The sequence below is a fragment of the Anastrepha ludens genome, chromosome 5, assembly GCF_028408465.1.
Source record: "Anastrepha ludens isolate Willacy chromosome 5, idAnaLude1.1, whole genome shotgun sequence".
In the NCBI taxonomy this organism is placed as follows: Eukaryota; Metazoa; Arthropoda; class Insecta; order Diptera; family Tephritidae; genus Anastrepha; species Anastrepha ludens.
Genome location: NC_071501.1, coordinates 105587300 through 105611919, shown reverse-complemented (window position 1 = coordinate 105611919; position 24620 = coordinate 105587300). Strand labels below are relative to the sequence as shown.

The following is a 24620-nucleotide window of genomic DNA, read 5'->3' as shown; positions in this document are numbered from 1 at the left end:
ATATTTAGTGATAATTTCAAACATAGTACGTAAGTACTTGTAAAGGGTCCTTCAAAAGACGCGCCTAGATGTTGTTTCAAAGTAAAACATGAATTAATCAGGTTTCATTATTTTTATTCAAAATACGGCGCTTAAAAATGATATGTGAAAAATTGCATCATTTAAATGTCATGACTATTTCTATGGGCTGTCATTCGAGAATTAAAATTTTCAAAGAGTTTTTTGAGTTCAGCAATCTCGATCAGAAGGTTGCGTTTCAGCTCTGGAAGTTTTGTTTTCTTATATATATAGACGTTATATTGTATATATAATTGGCATTTACAGCCCTTTTGAGTGTTAGGCCGAGCTCCTCCTCCTATTTGTGGCGTGCGTCTTGCTGTTGTTCCACAAATGGAGGAACCCCTACAGTTTCAAGCCGACTCCGAGCGGCAGATGGTTTTTCATGAGAAGCTTTTTTATGGCAGAAATCCACTCGGAGGTTTGCCATTGCTACTAGAAATTTTTTTTTTTCAATCATTTGGTGGAGATTCGAACCTGCGCACTTCCGAATGGTAGTCACGCACCAACCCATTCAGTTACGGCGGCCGCCGTAGACCTTACATTTCATAGATTTTACTTCACATAGACTTTACTTTTCCAAAAAAACTTCAGTCTGGTCTGCCAATCCTTTTTCTAATCTCGACAGCACCGGTTTCTGGAAAATTTTTCACCTCCAAAACCAAAAAAAATCACGAATTTCGCGAAATGCTGTTCTTAAAGATCGGCCATTGCCTTAATAAGTTTCAATAATTTTAATTCGTTGTTCTATCGTGTAAAAATGGGCATGCGTCTACTTGGCAAATGTCAAAGATGAAAGACCCTTTATAATGCACACCTACGTTTTCAACATACTATTAACATATATACAATCCTATATAAATATATGTACTTTCATTAGAGCATTTCATTCAAAGTAGTTTGAAATTGTCTCAAATTGAATATTTCTTTCTTATTATTCATTTCAGTTTTTTAATATAAATAATGTGGTGCGTTAGCAAAACTTTTTAATCTTCGAACACATCTTGTTGTTGAGCAATGCTTCCAGTTTATAGACTCTACAATGTATATTTAATGAGCTCGTTTTAAGTGTAAGTTGTTTAGAGTACTTAGCGGGTGTTCATTTTTGATAGAGTAAAACTGATTATTTATTTTTTATTTAATTTAATAATCAACAAATAGAATGCTTACAGATTATATGATATATACAAGCAAAATTCTTATGACCAGAGTCGTATGAATAACTTCTTAAAAGTAGGCTTAGAGTAAGAAAACTCAAAGTCTAAGGAAGAAGAATAAGCATTAAATTGAGCTAGCGTCCTCCAAAATGAGCATTCATTCCATACACAGTTTTTCAACTTTCGGTACGTTTCACAAAAGCTTTGACAACCTACACCTTGAAAACTATAAGTTTCCAAGAAAAAATCTCCAAGCCCAATGAATTATATTTTTTTTTAGTTGGGTCTTTTTAATCTGCCCCTCAGAAAGTAGTGACGTTGTATTTGAATTTATCCACTTTCACAAGTCGTTGCTTAAGATGGGCCAATTCTTTGGCCTTGTGAAACATATGACAATCTTTTTAAATAAAAAAGGATTTACTCCGTTAAATTGCAAACTTCAACCAAAGGATGAACCTTCTCGGGCTCATACCAGCAATGCAAAATTTTGATAGGTATCGAAAGAACAACTTCACCCTCTTCCCATTTGGCCCGATCTCGAAATGCGTTGCCGAAAAGTGATACACTTAAACTTCTTCACCGGTTTCAATGAAGTGCCGAACGATTTTACCCAATCGTTTCTTCGTATTTTGTTTTTTAAAACATGAATAAACTTAGTGCCCCATTTTGCCCACGTTTTATGGCACGTACCACCTGATTAAAGTATCACGTAATTTTCTTTCAATGATTGCCGAAACGTTCACGGATATGACGATTCAATCCCGGTTTTAGCGTCGAGATATTCATAGAAGTTGTGCAAAATAGTTCATAGTTCAGTATATCCACTTATTTTCGAAGCTTTTCAATTAAAGTTTGCCTAGGTTAAGTTAAGTTAAATGGTTGGCCGTAAGAGGGCCCAGTTGGACGAGATATCAAACGCGTATCGGAAAAAGTGAAGGAAGATGAGGTAGGAGAGGAAAGAAGGGGATAGAGATTTACAGTAATTAAAAACAAATAAGGAATAAAACTGAGCAGTGACTAATAACGGTTGTGTTAACCGCTTCATGGTACTGATAATATTCATCAGGTGGTAAATATCTAGGCCTGCTATATGTGCAGGTACAGCAAAGAAGTAAGAATCAAGATACCTAAATTTTCCCCCATCCTAAGCAAATCAAACAAGACGAAGGTACTGCGCTGATTCCACCTCATGGCCCAGACAGCTGCCGAAAAAAGAGCTCGAAGTAATGCGGAGCCTCGCAGCACGCATACGAGCTGAGGTTTCGGTAATCTTAAAAGTTTCCTCGAACGCCTCTGCTACAACCATGGTCAGCAGGATCTCGCGAACTTGCAAGCTAGCGTACAGTGTTCAGCGCACACTGCATTAGCACGAGGCCCAACTTTTCAGAAGCAGACTACAAGTCCGTCAAGGAGAATTTACCTCACGAATCCCATGTAAGTCAGCTGTTTCTTTTATTGCAGCTACGCTTGAAAAACGCTGCAGTGGTGCGCTAGCCGGAACTCGAATGTGATGGGGAAGTACACCTCCACCAACCCTTCCATCGAACTTCAAGCCACCCAGTTACTAGTCCGTGTCTCCAAATGCTACACTCCACCCATTCTTCCCTTGAGGAATATGAATGCAGAATGTTCCACTCGGACCAAGCGAGAATGTACATTGATCCAAAAACGGTCGCTTAGGCTTAGAACATCAGAGCAGTTCCTTCACTTTTTATTGTGCATCTTTTAGTTGTTCCACAAATGAATGAATTTACTGTTTTATGATGAATCCCGACACGCAGATGACTTTTAATTAGAAACATTTTCCATTTTTTTTTTTTGTTGCTGTTGTTGAAGCAGCATAGACATTCCCCATACATATTCGGGGCATGCTGCTGGAGTGGCAGTCAATGGCCTGATATAAATCCGAGTCTTACTGGTAACGTAGAACCGACTGTTGTGAAAACGTTGGTACTTTGCGCGACTGCTATTAGAAACAAGTTTTTCTAGTTTTTTATTTAAAAAGTTTTGACCTTTTTATTTTATCGATAACTGTGAACCTTTAGTGATTATATGAAAACCATGGTTAATGGTTAATGGTTGTAAAGGGTTAAGGTGTGGCCCTTTAGCACTGCGACCATATTGATCTATTGTGCCCCTATGCTGTCTATTGACTGTTAAGTATGCTTATGAATTGTACCAGCTCCTTCTGAGGGAGTGATTGAAGGTCTTCATCTGTAAGCATGAACTTGTTTAAAAACCTTTTCCTTCTATGCGTCAACCCCGGACATTCGATAATGAGATGTTCTATAGACTCCTCATCTTCGCAGCAGAATCTGCAGGTGCTGGTGTTAGTTATGCCTAATTTATGTAAGTGTTTGTTGCAGGTGAAGTGACCCGTGAGGGCGCCTGTGAGAGTGCGAATGCTCTTTTTGTTTAACGTGAGGGCCATGTTGGCTCTTTTAGCGTTGAAACTTAGGAACTTTTTGGAGTGTCTAAGACATTGTTCCAATGCTGATTTAATAGAGTTTTGGCCCAGTATTTTACTTTTTGTTTTAGGTTGTTTTTGTTGAATCCGAACATAGGACTAGGTCCGATGAAGTTTTCATCTGCCCCTTTTTTGGCTTGAAAGTCTGCCTTTTCGTTGCCGTCATATCCCTCATGTCACGGTACCCAAATTAATGAAACATTGTTTTTGGATGCCAGATTATTGAGTGCCTTGTGGCATTCTAAGAGGGTTTTTGAGTTGTATGTATAGCTATCTAAAGCTTTTAGAGCTGATTGGCTGTCCGAGAGTATTTTAATCTTTACTCTCTTGTGGTTTCTGCGTTGCATGATGTTTACTGCTTCCATTATTGCGTATAGTTCCGCTTGGAAGATAGTGGTGTCCCTGGTGAGAGTGTATGATTTGTGGATTCTGGGCCCCACTACTCCTGCTCCTACACCATAAGGTGTTTTTGATCCATCAGTGTACCATTTTTGTGAATCATCATTCATCCATTTCGGGTTTGTTTTCCACTCGATCCTCTCAGGAAAGGTAACTATGTATCCTTTTGTGAAACAGAGGGTTGGGTCAATGTGGTCTGAAACTTGAGCCATGCTTATGGTGTTTTTGATTTTACTTAGGATATTTAGGTGACCGGTGAGGTTGCCCAATTTGAAATTTTCTTTCATGTGTAGCATGAGTGCTTGCGTAGCTGCTTCCTCTTGGATTGCTGTATGAAGTGGTGGGAGATTAAGAAGTGCTTCCATGCCAGCTGTTGGGGTAGTTCTCATAGCCCCTGTGATGCATAGGCAAGCAAGCCTTTGTACTTTTTCCAGTTTGGTTATCGCTGTTTGTTGGATAGATTTGCTCCACCATACTAGTGCCCCATACAGTATGATTGGTCTAACCATTTCGGTGTATATCCAGAGGGCCATACTAGGGCTGAGGCCCCAGGATCTCCCTAGTAATTGTTTGGTTGTCGACAAGGATTTCGTGGCTTTTTTTGTTATATTATTTATATGTGATTCCCAAGTGAGTTTTTTATCTAAGGTTAAACCCAGATATTTGACCTCTTCCTTTAGTTCTATCACTGTTTCATTTATTTTCAATGCAGGAAACTCTAACTTTCTTTTTCTTGTGAAGGGGATTATTGTGGTTTTGTTAGGATTGATCGACAGCCCCTCCTTTTTACACCATTCCCATGTTGCGCTCAAGGCATTTTGCATTAAGTCTGTTAGTGTCCTTTCATGGTTCCCTTTTATTATAACAGATATGTCATCTGCATAACCAATGGTTATAAATCCCTTATTTTTTAGGTGCTGCACCAAGTCATCAACTAGTAGGGACCATAGCAGTGGAGAAAGAACTCCTCCTTGCGGGCATCCCTTTACTGTTGTGACATTAAGTTCAGCTTGGCCTAACGAGGCTTTAATAATCCTCTGATTAATCATTTGGCTTATCCAGTGTGTTAATATTGGGTTTGCACCTCTTTTTTCGAGTGCTGTTTCCATGGATTTGTAATTTGCGTTGTCGAAGGCTCCCTCTATGTCCATAAAGGAACATAGGGCTATTTCTTTTTGATTTAGAGCCTTTTCTATATTGACAACGAGTGTGTGCAGTGCTGTGACTGTGGATTTCCCTTTTTGGTAAGCAAATTGCAGCTTATGAAGGGGTTTTTTGAAGATTACTTCTTCTCTTAGATGGTATTCGAGTAGTTTTTCCATTGTCTTTAACATGAACGACGATAGACTGATTGGTCTGTAAGATTTTGGAGAATCAGGGGGTTTGTTACCTCCCTTAGGAATAAATATTACCTTCACTTTCCTCCATATCTACGGAATGTATTCCAATATTAGACTAGCTCTGAAGATTTTCACCATGACTCGGATCAGTTCCACAGTGCCTTTGGATAGAAGTGCTGGGAATATTCCATCCGGCCCTGGTGATTTAAAGGGTTTAAAGAGTTAATTGCCCACTCTACCCTTTCGAAATTTATGATTTTATTGACAAATGAGACCGTAGATCTCCGTTGATGGTGAGTTACCATGTCTAGACTATTGTCGATTGATGGGTCATGACTTTTGAAAACCATAATATCCAATATGTGACCGGCTCGTGACCGTTCGTGACATTGTTTCTGATGATGCAATTTTGAAATTTAGAAATAGCACCAGCTCGATTTCGTAAATGGCTCATCGAATCTCGGTCTTTAGTTGAGTTGTTGACAGAGTTACAGTTTTTCTTGCAAATACTCAAAATACTGTCAGCTGAGTAGATTATATGTATGTATGTATGTATTTGTATGAAGAGCGCCACCTTGGCAACGCAAAGGTCACCGCAACGCACGCATGTAAATTAAAATATCAACAGAGGCAATGTAAATACGCTCCTGCCTATTTGACCCGAAACTTTTTCTATAAAAATTTTTGTTTTTGCTCAGCTCAACTTGGGGCTAAGACCTCGACTTTACCGCATAAAAGCTATCAAAAAACGATGATCTGTGAACGATAAAAATAAAATTCAGCGCATACAAATAGGCGACCTTAGTGAAACACCCATTAGCTTACTAAACCGCCGCTGACCCACTATCTAGCCAGCTAACTGACCCCACTTTGGCCCTTTATCTGCTTCGCAAGGAAAACAAGGCTGTTAATGAAGTTGAGTCAAAGCACTCTTCAAGAGTCACAACCATCAAATAGCGATCATACCTATAAATATACAAGGGTGGCTAAAAAAGTCACTGACAAGCGAAATAAGAAATGCTCCAATCGGCAAAAGAAAATTATTTTCGGCGCCCATTTTGGGAATAACTTTTTCATATTCACAACAGAATTCACAGATCCATGTGAAAAGCATGCAGCCTCTTCAATTTTGTCTTGTGTTTTATCGAATATTTCTGAAAAGTGATCAAGTCAAGATTTGAATCGTTACATCCGGGAACGTATAACTCGTCCTTAAGAAACTCATATTTGGACTTATCACATACGTTAACGTAATGCTTTTCGCAAGTTTTATGCTTTTTACGAACGCTCATTTGTTCATAAATCGAATCTCCGTGCCTAAAAACAAAATGAAGGGAAAAGATTGTTCAAATAGCGATCACCCCTCGGCTGGCAATGGCAAACCTCCGAGAGTATTTCTGCTCATAAAAAATTATCTGCCGTTCATAGGCGGCAAGAAAACTGTAGGTCCCTCCATTCGTGGAGCAACATCAAAACATGCAATAAGAGGAGAAGCTTGGCCAAACACCTAATAGAAGTGTACGCGCCATTTATTTTCTTGCTTAAATTCGTTCATATAATTGATTTTAAACGCGTGCAAAAGTTTACAAAATTAATTGATACTAATAAAAGTTCAGATTAGATTAAGATTACAATAAACACAAACATTTTGTTTTTTATGTGTCACGAATGTGATTAGAATCGCTGGTGATGATGATAAGAATCGCTGGTGAAAGGTCTCCATAAGTCCCACGCAGTGTGAATCCCACGACAGTCGGTTCTACGTTACCGGCACGGCCCGGATTTGCATGCGGCCAAGGGCTGTAACTCCAAATATGTATGGGGATTGTCTATGCTGTTACAATAACAACAAGAACAGTAATCACAATATTTTTCAAATTTTCTTTTTTTTGTAATGGAAGTTTTTCGCACAAAAAATGATTTTTGATGAGCAAAAGAAATTAAATTGTTTGCATTTTTGCGAAAATGCTTTAAATAGAAGTCACAATAAATAAAAAAATGCTATTTGCCAACCAAAATGTATGATTTGAATTCGAATTTCTGCCATTCGGGTCTGTTTTGCGCCCATCTCTTAACCTCATTCCAGCTAAGCTGCGTGGCGCGGGTTTCTGACTCCAGCAGTCGCCTCCAGGTGCTTGGGTCTTCCACGCCTGCGGCTTCCTTGGGGGTTCCAGTCAATGGCGGCTCTTGTTAAGTCACAATTTCCTCTGCGAAGAACATGGCCAATCCAACCCAATTTCCACTTTCGGATCTCTAATTTGTGATTTGAGGTGGCACCATGGTACTGAAAATTGTGAGAGATTTGTTGATACACCCTCGTATTACATCAGCTGAAGTTATGTGCATATGTCAACTTATGCAACCTGCGATATTGAAAATTGTAGCAATAACGGTTTGTATGGTTCAGATAGGGTTTATGACACATTATGAAGAATTATTAGTTTACGATGTGCGGGTAGTACCTCAGAGTTGGCTGAAGTGTACTCAAGCAAAGCAATTAACATTGACCATTGACCACACACCTTACATCTGGTCAGTGCGCGCGTACCATAAATGTTTTGATAACATTTTGTTTTTTTGTTTTTGAGAAATTATTTTTGGGCCATTAATTGCCAACTTCTTTGCCGACGCTTAATTGACGGTAGAAGCGTTAAGCATTTATTGCTGTCCCAATGAGTTTTAAAAACTTTATTATTTCAATACCAGCGTGCATGGTTAGTTAAATTTGCATGAGTGAGTGTGCGTATGTTTCCACACACTACTTAGTCATTAGAGTTAACTTCACGTCTGCGCGGAAGTCAGCTTGTATACGTCATTTTTGTGTCATTCTTGAGCAAGGTCTCGATTCGTGCGCTTTGTTGCTCGCTTACTTGCTCGAATACTGCCGCTCGTACGCTTTTAGGTGAAACGTGACATACATATGTATGTATGTGCGTGTGTTATAATATTCTACGTTCCACCGCTGATCACTGCCTAATCTGTATGTATGCAGCGCATATCAGCAGTGCTGTCACTAAAGTTGGCCAGTTGCCTTGCCTTGACAAGGCAATCCACCAGGTAAACAAGGTAAATACTCATATTGGCAACGCAGTGGCTGGTGTAGTCAAAGAAGCGTACGAGTAATTACTAGTACATACAGACACAGAACTGTGGAAATGACCGAAGGTAATGGCTAAAAATTTAAACTCGATCATTTTGACTTGGAATTATTCGCACTTTTTCTTTTGAATACTCTAAACAACTTACCGAGTGTGTGAATGAACGAAAACGATAAAGCTGGCATTAGTGGTGCCGTAGCCATAACGCCATATCCGTAACCATAACCATTGCTGCAACATTTCAGCATTTGTCCATTAGTCATGCCGTAACCATAAACAGCTGATTTTGAAGTAGAATTAATAACAACATTTCATTTAGTCATAAAAACACGAGTAATTTTCCACCAAGTCTATTAATTTTTCTTCGTTTATTTGTCATATTCAAATTTTTATGGCAAATATTATATTAAACCAAATGTAATGAATTTCACAGCTGTTTACGGTTGTGGCGAAAAACCAAAATTCAATATATATATACAGCTCCAATTATGGTTATGGTATGGTTACGGCGTTATGGTGCGGCACCTATAATCGTTTTCAGTGATGCCCATACGTTTGATCAGAACAGCTGATTGTTATGGTTACGGTTATGACTAAGGTACGACACCACTAATTGCAACTTGAGGGGTTCTACATAAAAATAATGGGTGACGTACAAGTGGGATAACGCTTTATTTGACTCCTACTGGGCTCTTTCGTACTCATATAAAGCTGTAGCTACTGCACAAGTCCGAGCTTCGGCTGGAGATTCATTAACTTGCAATTTTTAAACATTAGCAGCTCGAGTTTCGAAACTTCCTCTGCCCGGCAATAATTAAAAGCAAAAGCGTTTCTTTTTTTACGAGGAGGAAGCACCGTCAACCTCACCCCGTCAGTGTGAGAGTTTAAGCCTAACTGAATCTGCCACCGTCAAAGTACTGATATCCCCGGTACTACCGTTAAGTATTTCGTCGGGAGGTGGTTTGAGCACTAGACTCAAAGGTCTGTTTCTGACCTGATGCAATACGTCGCAAGTATAAGGATTTTCAATAAGGACGGGTAGATGTCGAAATGGAATAAAATGGCGTTTGCTGTGTGGCACGTAGCGCCGTCCTGCTGGAACCACATGTCGTCTAGGTCCATATGGTTCAATATGGGCCATAAGAAATTGGAAGGGCCACCACGTCTACCGAAAAATGGGCGCAATGCGCGCAACGTTTGCTTTAATGAACACTCATTTTGATAATAAAGTTTTATCATTTGAACGGGCTGTTCAATCGTGTAACTTGCCATGAAGATTTGGCATAAACAACTGAATAATAAACAAAAGATTTGACAGATGTCACCGAAACAAAATGGCTGCCACAGGGCGCCAAAATCGACCCGCGCCAATTGAAAAACCCTTTAGTATCAGCCACCCAAGTAGTTACCACCCACTGTTTAAATCATTTGATGAGAGAACCGCCCCTGTCGTCTCAGTACTGCCCCAAACGTCGTATCTCTTTATTCTACCTTTATCAAAGACGCTTAGAACAATATATCAAACTTTGCTTATAAATCACAAAGTGTGTAAGACGCACGTATGCTAGACAGCCTATCTTATCCCATTTATAAACTCTTAACCTAATATATCAGTAATTCATATTCCCATTTCCCTTTTCAGATGCGCACCACAGCCGCATTTCGCAAAGATAACGCCGCTCTCGTCCATGGACTGCTTATCGACCAGCTAAAGGATAAATTCATTGAGTTCGGTCTTGTGAATGTCTTAAAGAATTGCGATCAGCTAGGCCGCCGTGTATTGATCGTGAATTGTGGCGAAATGTGGGATACCAGTAAGGTACCATCCGATGACGTCTTCCGCATGTTGTATATGGTTCACATTGCCGCACAACTGGAACCTGAAACACAAGTGCGCGGTGTTGTTTGCATAATGGACTTTGATGGTCTGTCAATGAAGCAGGTGAAAGCCTTGTCGCCAAGTTTCTCGAAACGTCTGCTCACCTTCATCCAGGATGCGATGCCTTTGCGCATGAAGGAAGTGCATTTTGTCAAGCAACCATTCATCTTTAAAATGGTGTGGGCGCTCTTCAAGCCTTTCGTACGCGAGAAGCTCAATAAAAGAGTAAGTGGGAGATAATAATTTACAACTGCACAACATTTTACTAAAGACAACTAGACTTAATAAGAGCCATAATAATAAGTTTATAAGTTTTGACTATATACAGTGAACTCTCTTTTAAGCGGGCAGCTAAGGGACTGAAAAATAAGGGAGGTGTCCGCTTATGAGAAAAGTATAAAAAGTTAATATGTCATGGGAGGGTTATCCGTTCAAGAGAAAAAAATTTAAAAAAATCTTAGGGATTTGCGGTATGTACTGAAAAAAGTGTCCGCTGAAGAAAGCTGTTCGTTAGGAGAGAGTAGACTGTACATATATTTTTTAAAATTAGTTTTAATTATTTTTTTTTATAAAAATATTTTTCATTCTATTGTATAACTAAAAACTACGTAAATCCAAGATTTTTAAATATTCATCAAATTTTTATATTTTTATTCAGTATTTTTAGAAAACTTTTGGGTATACAGTTTTATAGTCTATTTAATTCTAATATAATAAAGTGCAAGTATGAAATGGCTCGAAATGGATTAATATGGTCCTCAATGAACTATATTTTTATAAAAAAAAAAACTTCATTGAAATTAAAAAATAAATAGTCAAAACTTGCCGATATGTGGTGCTCTTATAATTTTGCAACGGGTTACCTGTAACATATGTGTAATGCAAGGTGGCACAAAATTAATCATCCCTTTTTGTTTTGCTAACTTTTTTTTAATAAAAACATTTTTTTTCATTAAAAACAAAATTAATTTGAGTGATGGAAGTATTTATTTTGGCCTTGACCGCTCCACTGATTGTCTGTTTGTATACTGCAGGCATTCACAGCAGCTGGTTCATAAATGTCAAATATGATTGACGTGCGACATCATTTGCGAAAATGAAAATCTTCCGATAGGGTGATTAATTTTGCGCCATCTTAGACACTTACAAGAATATTTTGATTTAATGCCTTTAAATTTCTATAAAGAGAAATTTGATTTAATTTATTTGTAATTCGCCCGCCGTAACCGAATGGGTTGGTGCTTGATTACCATTCGGGATTCTCAGAGAGAACGTTGGTTCGAGTCTCGATGAAACACCAAATTAAAAAAAAACATTTTTCTAATAGCGGTCCCTCCTCGGCAGGTAATGGCAAACCTCCGAGTGTATTTCTGCCATGAAAAAGCTCCTCATAAAAATATCTGCCGTTCGGAGTCGGCTTGAAACTGTAGGTCCCTCCATTTGTGGAACAACATCAAGTCGCACACCACAAATAGGAGGAAAAGCTCGGCCAAACACCCAAAAAGGGTGTACGCTCCAATTATATATACATTATATATACATTACGAAAAATCCCACTTTGACCCATTTAGAGTGCTCCAATCGAGTCCAAATGTATGACCGACCCCCACTAACTTTGGACGGCCGATCCACCCATGCCAGTGGCACACCCCCTGGAACTCCCCTGGGGTGTTCCCCATACAATCATTTCAAAATATCACCATTTTTGGCCTTTACATGAGAAAAGAAACTAAAAAGTTCGACCCAAATTGGGGGACATCAGAATTCGTTTTAGAGGTATGGTTCCTTCGGCAAAGTTTCTTATTTTGATCCCTAAAATATGATTTTCACGGAGCAATGGGCGATTTTTATGCCTCCCCACAAATCGACCCGGCCTAATATATGTACATCTTCTTCTCCTTCTTCTTAATTGGTGCTATAACCGCTTACGCGATTTTGGCCGAGTTTAACAAAGCGCGCCAGTCGTTTCTTTCTCGTGCTAACCGGCGCCAGTTGGACACACCAAGTGAAGCCAAGTCCTTCTCCACCTGATCTTTCCAACGTAGAGGAGACCGCCCTCTTCCTCTGCTACCACCAGCTGGTACCGCATCGAATACTTTCAAAGCCGGAGCGTTTGTATCCATTCGGACGGCATGACCCAGCCAACGAAGCCGCTGGATCTTTATTCGCTGCGCTATGTCTATGTCGTCGTAAAGATCATACAGCTCATCGTTCCATCGTCTGCGATATTCGCCGTTGCCAACGTGCAAAGGTCTAAAAATCTTACGCAGAATCTTTCTCTCGAACACTCCAAGCGTCGCTTCATCGGATGTTGTCATCGTCCAAGCTTCTGCGCCATACGTTAGGACGGGCATGATGAGAGTCTTGTAGAGTGTTAGTTTTGTTCGTCGAGAGTGGACTTTACTGCTCAGTTGCCTACTTAGTCCAAAGTAGCACTTGTTGGCAAGACAAATTCTACGTTGGATTTCCAGGCTGACGTTATTATAGGTGTTAATGCTGGTTCCTAAATAGACGAAGTCTTTTACAACCTCGAAATTATAACTGTCTACAGTGACGTGGGTTCCGATACGCGAGTGCGCCGACTGTTTGTTTGAAGACAGGAGGTACTTCGTTTTGTCCTCGTTCACCACCAAACCCATTCGCTTTGCCTCTTTATCCAGTTTGGAGAAGGCAGAACTAACAGCGCGGTTGTTAAGGCCGATGATATCGATATCATCGGCATACGCCAACAATTGTACGCTCTTATAAAATATTGTGCCTGAGCGATTAAGTTCTGCGGCTCGTACGATGCTCTCCAACATCAGGTTAAAGAAGTCACACGACAGCTAGTCACCCTGTCTGAAACCTCGTTTGGTATCAAACGGCTCGGAGAGGTCCTTCCCAATTCTGACGGCGCTGCTGGTGTTGAGCAACGTCATCTTACATAGCCGTATTAGTTTTGCGGGGATACCAAATTCAGACATCGCGGCATACAGGTAACTCCTTTCCGTACTGTCGAATGCAGCTTTGAAGTCGACGAAAAGATGGTGTGTGTCGATTCTCCTTTCATGGGTCTTTTCCAAGATTTGGCGTATTGAGAATATTTGGTCGATGGTGGACTTTCCAGGTCTGAAGCCACACTGATAAGGTCCAATCACTGTTTAATAGGTTCGAGAAGTGTTCCCTCCATAATTTAAGATTGCTCTGTACGTCAGTCACCAGTTCGCCGTCTTTGTTCTTACAGGAAAACGCCCCGGTCTTGAAACCTTCTGTAAGCCGCCGAACTTTCTGGTAGAATTTTCGGGCGTTGTTCCTGTTGGCCAGCATCTCAAGCTTTTCGCACTCACGTATTTCGGCCTCTCGTTTCTTCTTTCGGATAATACGTCTCTCTTCCTTTTTCAGCTCTCTGTAGCGATCCCACATGGCTCGCGCTGCGCCCGATCGCAGCGTGGCTCTATAGGCGGCATCCTTTCTTTCTGCGGCAGCATGACATTCCTCGTCGTACCAATTGTTTTTTCGGGCTCGCCGGAATCCGATTTCTTCTTCGGCGGCGGTACGTAGAGAACGAGAAATGTTGCTCCATTGCTCATGCATGCCGGTTTGTTGAGCAGTGCTCTCTGAGAGCAGGAGTGAGAGTCGAGTGGCGAATCTTCTGGCTGTCTGTTGTGATTGCAGCTTTTCGATGTCGAACATTCTTTGCGTAGGTAGATGCACGTTTTTTGCTGCACAGAGGCGTGTGCGCAGTTTGGCTGCAACAAGGTAGTGATCCGAGTCGATGTTGGGTCCTCGGATCGTACGTACATCTAATACACTAGAAGCGTGTCTTCCATCTATCACAACATGATTGATCTGGTTTCGTGTTTTTCGATCAGGAGACAGCCAGGTGGCTTGGTGAATCTTCTTATGCTGGAATCTGGTGCTACAGACTACCATGTTTCGGGCCCCGGCGAAGTCGATCAGCCTCTGTACGTTGCCGGATGTTTCGTTGTGCAGGCTGAATTTTCCGCCTGTGGGACCAAAAATTCCCTCCTTGCCCACCCTGGCGTTGAAGTCGCCAAGCACGATTTTTATGTCGTGGCGGGGGCAGCGCTCATAGGAACGTTCAAGGCGCTCATAGAAGGAATCTTTGGTCTCATCGTCCTTCTCTTCCGTGGGCGCAAATTAGCGATATGTTGAAAAAACGGGCTTTGATGCGGATTGTTGCGAGACGCTCGTCCACCGGAGTGAACGACAGTACTTGGCGACGAAGTCTCTCTTCCACAACAAATCCGACACCGAATTTGCGCTCCTTTACATGGCAGATGTAGTAGACGTCGCAAGGTCCTATGGTTTTCTTGCCTTGCCCCGTCCATCGCATCTCTTGGATGGCAGTAATGTCAGCCTTTACTCTCACGAGGACATCAACCAGCCGGGCAGAGGCACCTTCCCCATTAAGGGGCCGGACATTCCAGGTGCATGCCCTCAAATCATAATCCTTAGTTCGTTTGCAGGGGTCGTCATCAGTATAGGGAGGTCTCATCCGAGGCTTTTTTACACTTTTCATTGGGGGCGATTTTTAAGTGGCGGGTCCCAAACCCAACGCACAACCAGCTATCCTGGAATGTTTCGCCTTCTCACGTTAGCTCACTCCCGGACGGATGTTTGGAAGCTACCCAGAGGATACGAGGGCTAATCCTGGCCGTTGTGAGCTGCTTGAACCATATGCAGAAGAATCGTCCTGGCCATTCCCAAGTGAATGGCGATCAGTAACTTTCCCCACTTGCGTGGACTTCTACACATGGAACCATCCTCCCTAATATACATATATATAATTTAATAATAATTTTTTTATAATCGCCGAATTTTCAAACAATAACAGTAACGCTTTTAAACGTAGCGCTAGCCAAAGAAAAAAATTTAACTTTTTTAAAACTTTTCAGTTTACGGGTAAAAAAACATTTCTTTTAATATTTGAGTTGGTGACTTGTCTTCTATTAATTTAAAACAATTCCCTTCCAATTCGTTGTCAAACAACCCTTTTTAATCAGAAACTGTTGAATGAAAAATCTTCACTATTGTAAGCAAACAATCGTTTGGTAATCAGTAGAAAAAAAGTATAAGCAAAAAAATATTTATTGTTAAATTCCCTCATTGTCAGATTTTCGTAGTTAAAAAATTAGTTGTCTTAAAAAACTTTATTCAATTGATAATCACTTCCCTTGCTAAAGAGCCATTTTCAACTCATTAAAAACGTAAACTTAATTTGCTCAAAATGTGTTTTATTAAAAAAAAAATCTGATTGATTTGGTTATTTTCCCTCTCGTAAGCAAAAAATTATTTCAATTCTTAAAAAAAAATTATGAATCGGTACCCCCTCCTTATTAGTGAAAAACTTTTACATTTTACTGGCAAATTTTTTTTTCATTTCTTAAAAACAAATGAGTTTAATTTATAATCTCCACTTTTGGTATATTTTTTCAGTTCAAGAAAAAAATTTCTCGGTTAGAAAATATAATATTATTACAATTTATAATTGCACCTTTTAACGAAAAACGTTTTTATTAATATAAAAATAAGTAATTAAAAAAATCGTTTTTAACTTAAAACAATTCGATGAATTAATAACCTCCTCTTTTATAACCGAAAATCATATTTAAGCTCATATTAACCTCAAGGAAACAAATATTAGTTGGCTAAAAAAATGTATTGAATTGATAGCCCTCCCATTTCATTTCACTAGTAACATTATTTTCAATTCTTAAAACAATTAGTTGGTTAAAAATTTTAATCAAATGTCAGCTACCAGTTGGGCCAGCGAACTTTCAAAGAGGTTCAGCAGGAAAGCGCTCTACTGAAAAGGAAATGAGGCAACCGGAAACGCAAATACTTTTGCATACTTTAGAGAGTCACCAACGACCTCCTGTGCCCCTGTACTCAGAGAACGTAAATTCATATGAATTCATATTTCATATGTGAATATTTACGTTCTCTGCTATACTAAGTACTGAACGTCTGGTAGCTCAATTGCGTGACACTCGCGTAAATCATTTCCATTCCATCATTTTCCATTCTGATAGTTTGTTTGAATTCTTCAGTGAATCTGAAATTTGTCCTGAAAAATCCATGCGTCTCCTGATCGCAGCCACCATCTACGGATACCATTAATTCTATTAACCCCCTCACGGGGACATAGTACTTATGAGATAAAAAACGAAAGGCCTCAATGCGGAGACATGACAAGAATTCAGTTTTCATTTCATTTACTTATCATCACTGTAGTTTTCTTTAACAAATATTGCAAATTTGTACATCCCTGGTTTGTTGATCATATAAAACTATAAATCAAGTAAATATATTAAATTCACAGCTAAATAAATCAGTTTAAATGTTTAGTTTAAGTTTTCATCCTTAGAATTTAAAATTTCCGCCATCATATGGCCTTTAAGGGTTAAAACACTCTTCCGTTTCAATTGGCATTAAAATTATTATTATTATTTCAATAGCTTCAATAGCTCATTAATGCTTTTTATTGGCTGTAGCGATCGATATCTCGTAAAGTATCGCTCAAACAATTTCAAGTTTTTGCTCAAGGTAACATTTTACATTAAAACAATTCGTTTGCTGTTTTCTGTTTGTTCCATTCAATTCTGAGTTACAGGGTGTTTAAAATGGAAGTCAACAAAGAGAAAATTCGGTACATTTTAGAGTTTTTCTTTGATAAATAGATTTTTTTGATTCATGTAGTAAGATTGAAACAACAAAGCTTTCATCAATTCCAGTATTTTTGGTGGAAAAATATGCAATCGTGCGCAATGCAATATTGTAGGGTTTAAATTATGCAGAAAGGGTAAAAGATTTTAGCAGAAAATTATTTTTTTTAATATTATTAAAATTTAAAAATTTAAATAAAAATCCACAAATCGCCAGGGCATTCCACTTTATTTTTATTTTATTGTTAACATCAAACTGCAAGGTGGATTAAGTGCCTTAGGTAGCGCCCTGGCAAAATAGTAACTTTATTTTTATAGATTTTGACAAGTCTGACGTCAGGTCCCTTAACAATACAAAACAAATGAACAAACCAAAAGAAGTAGAAAATATACATATTTGTAAAAATTCAGTGAATGGCTTGGTAATATTGGGATTTGTGAGATAAGGGGTTAGGGGTAGTCAGAGGCCCGAAAAAATAATGATTTTCAATAATTTTTTTTTGCTAGTCAATTGCTTTATTTTACAAAAATAAAAACATAATATTGATACATCATATTTTGACTTGACTTTGCAAAATTTCAAAAAAAAAAATGAATAATTGTAAAAGTTATCGCTGTTTGTGAGGAGCTCGTTTCTCCAGAAGCCCCTTGCGGTGATCATCACAAGTCCTTGGAAGTCATCTAATACCAATCGGACAAGAAAACTTAGTTTTATTAATAGATAATCTTGTGCCTGGCCGAAACTTTTTTTCAAAATTAACAAAATGGTGGCCTCAGGAAATATTTTTCAGATTTTCGAGAAAAAAACTGACAATTGTTTAAAAAAAATCGAAATTAAAAAAAAAATCCTTCGATGAGGCACGAGCCTTTATGTTTTTCAAAAGCAGTATAAATTTTTATTGAAATCTACCGAGCGGTTTTTAAGTGATCACCAGTTCAAAAAACGCATTTAAAGTTTTGCGAACGCTCCGGAGTGCCCGAGCGCCCTTTGTTAATTGTTGAATAATTCGAAAAGTAGTATTATTTTATTTACTCGAGTATATATAACTCGAAATATTGTCTCTTGAGTGACTGAGCAATTCCTTTGTCCTTTTCTTCTTTATTTGCGGCCATAGTAGCCTAGCTGTTACACATGTATCTTCATCTCTCCATAAGGAGTAGAGTAGTCTATTCTTGTTTGTGACTATACAGAGAGTGCAAATAGAAGCGTGGTCAAACCACCGGTCTTTCCATAGCGCCATACTTCTGAGTCTGAGCGCCGAGGCGGCGACCACGTGTTTCCATACCAGATTAAGGGCAGGTAAATTGATTAGCACTTCCAGCACTTTGTTTGGGGTAGTCCTTTAAGCGCCAGAGATGCATAAAAAAGCTGTTCTTTGGACCTTACTCATGATTTTAGCGTAACTAGCCTTTTGAGCAGATGCCACCATACAAGTATTCCATATATTAAAATTGGCCTAACTACAGAAGTATAGAGCCAATGTGTAACACGAGGTGTTAGTCCCCATTTAATACCGACCGCTTTTTTGCAAGTATATAATGCAACGTTGGCCTTCTTTACTCTTTCCTCAATATTAGGTTTAGACGTGAGTTTCCTGTCTAATATAAGTCCTAGGTACTTGACATTCTCTTTCAAAGTAATCTCCACACCCTTAAAAATTAGCGGGGAGATTATAGGAGGCCTATGTTTTTTTTTTTTTGTAAAGAGTATTATTTCAGTTTTTGCGGGGTTTATACCGAGTCCCCTGCTCTCAGTCCAGCTTCTAAATGTGGCCATATTAGAGCGCAGAATATCCATAAGGGTGTTAGGATATTTGGCTTTAACGGCAATTGCTAAGTCATCTGCGTAAGCAGTGACGTGGCAACCCCCTCTTTCCAGAGTCAGCAATAGTGAGTTTACTGCCAAAATCCAAAGAAGAGAGGAGAGGACTCCGCTTTGCGGTGTGCCTCTGCATACCTGTCTGCTTAGAATATATATATAATATATATATATAATTGGCGCGTACACCTTTTTTGGCTGTTTGGCCGAGCTCCTCCTTCTATTTGTGGTGTGCGTCTTGATGTTGTTCCACAAATGGAGGGACCTACAGTTTCAAGCCGACTCCGAACGGCAAATATTTTTATGAGGAGCTTTTTCATGGCAGAAATACACTCGGAGGTTTGCCATTGCCTGCCGCGGGGCGACCGCTATTAGAAAAATGTTTTTATTAATTTTGGTTTCACCGAGATTCGAACCAACGTTCTCTCTGTGAATTCCGAATGGTAATCACGCACTACGCCGGCCGCGGTCTACTTAGAATAGTGCTGCCTAATTTAGCCGTTACCTTTCTTTTGACGAGTATAGCTTCTATCAACTCCAAAATCTTCTAATGAATCTAGTATAGCGTTTGCATTTATGTTGTTGAAGGCGCCTTCTATATCTACGAAAGCAACCAATGTAAACTCATGTACTCTAACGACACAGCGAATTCGGAAGGCGCAATCTCTTACTCTACCATTCTTGATCAAACTGTACTCGTCTTGCATTATTACGGCAGCTTCTTCTTATACCCGACTACCCAACTGTTGCTTTGCGTTGTTGTTGTTTTTTTATATTTTTTATATTGTATTTTTTTATATTTTTTTTATTTATTTTTTTTTTATTTTTTATTCTAATTTTATTTAATGAATAACATTTATTTTTTTTTTAATTCACTTTTCTTATAGTTGCACTTCCACGGCGGCGATATGAAGTCTCTGCAGAAATTCCTCTCACCCGAAATCCTGCCCGAAAACTACAAAGGCACGCAGCCGAAAATCGACTACGGCGGCGCCGAATGGTTCACAGCGGTCGAGAAGCATGCCGATTTTGTCAAAGAATGGTCCGAGCTGGGTCCAGCGAAGTGGTAATCGAATACCAAGCGCACCAATTGCTGCAACCAAAGGCTGTACATTCCTTCTCTCTAGCTGAAATTCAATTAGCACTTGAAGAACAAAAACAACATACAATATGCAAATGCATATTTACAAGAAGACACAAGTTATATAAGACACTCTTTTTCATACACTGTCACGTCTTTCACTTAGTTTGTAAGCATTATTCGATTTTTTATTAAAATACAATTTAGTGCTAATAAAAAAGGGAAAACAATCGTATTCCATTTGTCTAATTCCCCTCACTTTTATTCATTCCTCTACATTTGTATGGATTAGTTTAAATTACAACAATGCTAGTTTTCCACATACGCATAGAACCACGAAAATGTGAAGCTATTATTTTTACGCTATACATACAATAAATGATTCGAAGTGAGTCAAACTATAATAATATTTCATATATTATAAAATGAGTCGAAATAATAATTCACCTTTCTAATTCATTGGGAGGTTTTTTGCGAACGTGGAGATTGTTTTTTACGTATGTACATACTTGGGTATTTGTATATACATTTGTATGCACATATTTGTACACTATTGCCGAGTTATCAGTGCAAATGATTTATCGTGGCATTTTGATATTCAACAGACTTTTTCTATAAATGGTAGTATGAGAATAGCACAGCGGCAATCTTTCAATATTTTTTGTGGTACTTCTTTTTATCGGCAGTTGCTCTAGTTCGAATATCATTCATTTATGTGTGGGTTACTTTGTCTCATAAACTAATTATTGAATATTTTTGACTATTTTTTACATTTTTGTCTTTCTAATTTAATTAGCAAAACGAAAAAAAACTAGATTTAATCAATCAATCACATATCAGCTGATTCAAAACCAATTAAGTAATAATTTTAAAATTAAACAAAAAGAACTCCACATAAAGTTTTATGCACACCCAGGATTTGTGGTGTTAAGTTGTCTAAGACGACATACAGTGCAGGCACAATGTAGTTCGAGTTGTGATGGTGTTGGCGCCTGCGCTTACTTTTATCTGCTTCATTCATCATAGCTATGAATTACGCTTAACTGAATGTGAGTGTATATGAAGGTGTTTCATGGTGCTAAGCTTAAAGAATCATTGTTTGTGGATCCTCAATGAAGTCACGGAAGTATTGCAGCCATTTGGCGGCAACAGCGCCATCTACAGTTCTATGATCCGCACTCAGAGTGACGTTCATAACGCTGACTTCGCGGAAACTAAAATGGAATGGTATTTAATTTTGTAAGAAATTTAACTTTTTAATATGAGTTCTTCTTATTGTTACCCTTTAAGACTATCGGGATCGAGAACTAGCTTCTTTGTAGTGGCGCCAATTGCCAAAATGCACGATTGTGGCGGATTTATGACGGCACAGAATTGAGAAACACCTGAAAGTGTGATATATTTATACAACTTCTTAGATTCGTTATAATAATACAAAATATTGTGTAATTTTAAAAAACTCTGTGCATACTCGTATGCCACTTTTTTCTCATCTATTAACTAAAAAGTGTGTACATACCCATCATGCCGAGGTTGGATACACAGACAGTACCACCTTGGAATTCCTGAGGCTTCAACTTATTTTCTCTTGCCTTGGCAGCTAACGATTTTGTCTCATTTGAAATGTCGATTACGCCTTTACGATCGGCGCTAAACACAATTGGCGTAATTAGACCAGTGCTAGTTGAAACGGCCATCGATACATCGACGTTGTCGAATCTGCGAATATGAAAATTTGTTAATGAAAATTAATCAATAATTATATAAGCTTTAAGAAATAATTATAGTTCATTCTGGTGCTAATCTTTCGAAAACCCAGTTGCCACTCACTGTCTTATCACGCTTTCCATCCAGTAAGAATTGGATTCGGGCACCTTGCGGCACGCCGTGGCAGTAGCTTTAATAATGAAATCGTTCACCGAAACACGGACGCCAAGCTTCTCATATTTCTTATTCACCTTTTCACGGAGTTTCAGCAACTAAAATTTGTGTCAAACAAACATCGAAATCAATTCCAATCCCTATTTCGAAAATAGATTCCGAGCATTTACCTTGTCCATATTACATTCCATGGTAACATAATAATGTGGTATTTGCTGCTTCGACTCCTTTAGTCGTTTCGCAATCACACCGCGTACATTCGAGACGGGTATATCGATGTAGCCACCTTGTGGTGCAGCTACAGCACTCGGTGCCGCGGGTCCGGCTGCTGCCATGCCTGCAAGATCAGTAGATTTTATTGAGCCATAGATGCCACTGCCTTTACCTGCATGCGGGATATACAAAAAAAAAGCCAATTAGTAAGGTAACAATTAGTGGGTTAGATTTTAACAATGGGATGGATTGAACGAAACCTTGCAATCGGAGACTTTGTGCTTCGGCCAACTTTTTGGCCATGGGGCTGGCATAAACACGTTCACCGCGTTGCTCAACGGCAGTCATGGGCTTACCACCGACAGGTGCGGCGGCGACGGGTGCTGGCATAGCAGCCGGTGGTGGTGGCGGTGGTGGAGCAGGTGCTGCTGCTGCTGGTGCAGGTGGTGCTGCTGCGGCTGGTTTGGCTGCAGGAGCATCGTCAACGAAGTCCTTAAATGCAGCCACATCTTCTTGATTCGATACAATAATGCAAACTAATTTGCCAATAGCCACATCCTTAGTACCGGCAGCCACCACAATTTTTGCCAAATAACCCTCCTCCGGTGTTTCGAAACCCATCGTTGCCTTATCAGTTTCGATTTCGGCCAACAAGTCACCTGTGTGAATACAAAATTAGTTTAGTTTTAACTCAATAGCTACCAGTAGTGCTTCTTACCTTCATTCAGTTTGTCACCCTCCTTTTTTTCCCAGCTAATGATGGTACCCTGTTCCATGGTGGGCGAGAGTGCTGGCAACGGCACTTTAATATGCGATGGTAAGTCGGCGTAGTTACGTGCGAAATTCGTGCTCCACATGCCGAATGGCTTTGGAACGGTCACTACATGGCTCTTCGATGCAAGCCTGTAAAAAGGAAATGTTTGTATAAAGACTATTAACAGTAAGAACGATTAAGCTAGGGCAAGCGATAGCTGGACCGCTTATTAATATTAAATATAGACAATTGAAAATCATAAGTAAAAATTTCCCTTGTTATAATAGTTTGGGGAAAAAGAAATCAATTATTTTTGCGTGCAATTTTTACGCAACCTAGGCAATGCTAAGACCACTAACATGCCGGTCAACTTCGATTATTTCTGTGATTTTATCGACATTTTCGACATTTACTTTAACATCAAAAATGTCTGAAGAGAATCGACGAAACCAAAAGTGCACTTAATTAACTGTTACAGTATCGGCACCATAAACAGCATTCACAACTTCAGCAGCCTGGCTTGCGTTTTCGCCTTTATCAAAGAAAAACTGTAAAATGTGCTAAATTTTCTCTTGACTCCATTGTTAACACACTCTAACTCACAACTGAATGGAACAAAAAGAAAACAGCAAAATAATTTGTTTAGTGTGAAAAGTCACCTTGACAATGAACATAAACTTCAAATTGTTCGATCGATAATTTACGATATATCGATCACTACAGCCATCCACCGAGAAAATAATGGGCTAAATAATGGATTTCTTTTTCCCCCAACCTAATATTTTCACTCTGGTTAGACAGATTAGAGATTCTCGAACCTATCGCAAAGTGGGCCTTTATAGTAAGCGGTTTAGGTGCGAGGCATATGTCATGTTTGTTTCCACGTTCTCAAAGCCAAGCAGATTAATCATGAATGACGATTTTACAACAATCCCATTAGATAAACAAACCCCTTGAAGCTTATGGGCAAAGAACCCCACTTATCAAGTGTTATCGCTTGTGCGATCAATTAGTTTCGATAAACCGCAACGCAGTGCTTTGCATCTCAATTATAAACCCCTAATTTAGTGTTATATGCTTCGGAATCTAAAGAAAGAAAAATTATTTGTTTTCATTTTCCGCGCGTCATATAACATTTGACATTTTCTTAAATTTTTTTGCATTTCGCAACCACCTCAAATCAGCCGACGTTACACAATCAGATTTCTAACCTTAAAACGTCATTGTATCACCCCCAACTGCTCGTATTATAAAGAAAAATTAACTACAAAAAACACTGAAGAGACTCACCTGAGTGTCTGCAACTTCCTAGCCGTTTGTGCACCCATAACGCGTACGGCTTCACGTGCAGGTTTGGCTCGGGCTAGCGCTGTTCCACGCAGGAGCACGAGCTCATTGCGTGCTGCAATGGTCCTCAACATCTCGGCTTACTAAAACACACACAAATTGTTGGATCACCACCGATTTAAACCAACTCGAATGAAGTACAGCTAATAGAGTTTTAGGCTTTTCTTAGCTGCTTCGTGTCGTTAAGAAATTACTGTCAATTTATTTCTTAAGACAGTTTTTCGAACGAAATTAATTTAATAGTAATCGCACTTCACACACCGACCTTTCAAAGGAGGTTACATACACACCGCAAATCGTATCGAACTCAACTAGAAGAATGAAAAGAAAAACGTCAAACAAGTAAATTCGTCCACGAATGGAGGAGGGTTGCCAATACTTTGACAACAAACCCAAAATAATAAGTCATACTAGCATGGTGAAAGCAATGGGTATGAACCCTTATAAGTTTGTATTTTGA

At 39.1% G+C, this 24620-nt stretch overlaps 2 protein-coding genes across 5 annotated transcripts in view; one reads left to right on the top strand and one right to left on the bottom strand.

The window, feature by feature from the left end:
• Window positions 1–20214, top strand: part of LOC128864485 (clavesin-1) — a 28743-nt gene extending 8529 nt beyond the window's left edge. For both annotated transcript variants that reach the window (XM_054104169.1, XM_054104168.1), the window contains exons 3-4: window positions 10161–10622; window positions 19772–20214. In XM_054104169.1, coding sequence (XP_053960144.1) covers window positions 10161–10622; window positions 19772–19954 — 645 coding nt within the window. In that variant the 3' untranslated portion in view covers window positions 19955–20214. The remainder of the gene's footprint in view (window positions 1–10160; window positions 10623–19771) is intronic.
• Window positions 20201–24486, bottom strand: LOC128864484 (dihydrolipoyllysine-residue acetyltransferase component of pyruvate dehydrogenase complex, mitochondrial). 3 transcript variants are annotated; one of them, XM_054104165.1, is made up of 8 exons: window positions 24104–24486; window positions 22778–22962; window positions 22320–22718; window positions 22017–22231; window positions 21796–21944; window positions 21485–21684; window positions 21248–21350; window positions 20201–21179 (listed from the first exon to the last, which is right to left on the bottom strand). In XM_054104165.1, exons 1-8 carry the CDS (start codon window positions 24232–24234, stop codon window positions 21050–21052), a joined length of 1512 nt encoding a protein of 503 aa, XP_053960140.1. In that variant the 5' UTR covers window positions 24235–24486; the 3' UTR covers window positions 20201–21049. The 3 variants fall into 3 exon arrangements, with proteins under 3 accessions (XP_053960140.1, XP_053960141.1, XP_053960142.1); XM_054104166.1 differs by having other exon boundaries at window positions 22017–22183; XM_054104167.1 differs by having other exon boundaries at window positions 22017–22183; window positions 22416–22718.
• Between the last annotated feature and the right edge of the window lie 134 nt (window positions 24487–24620).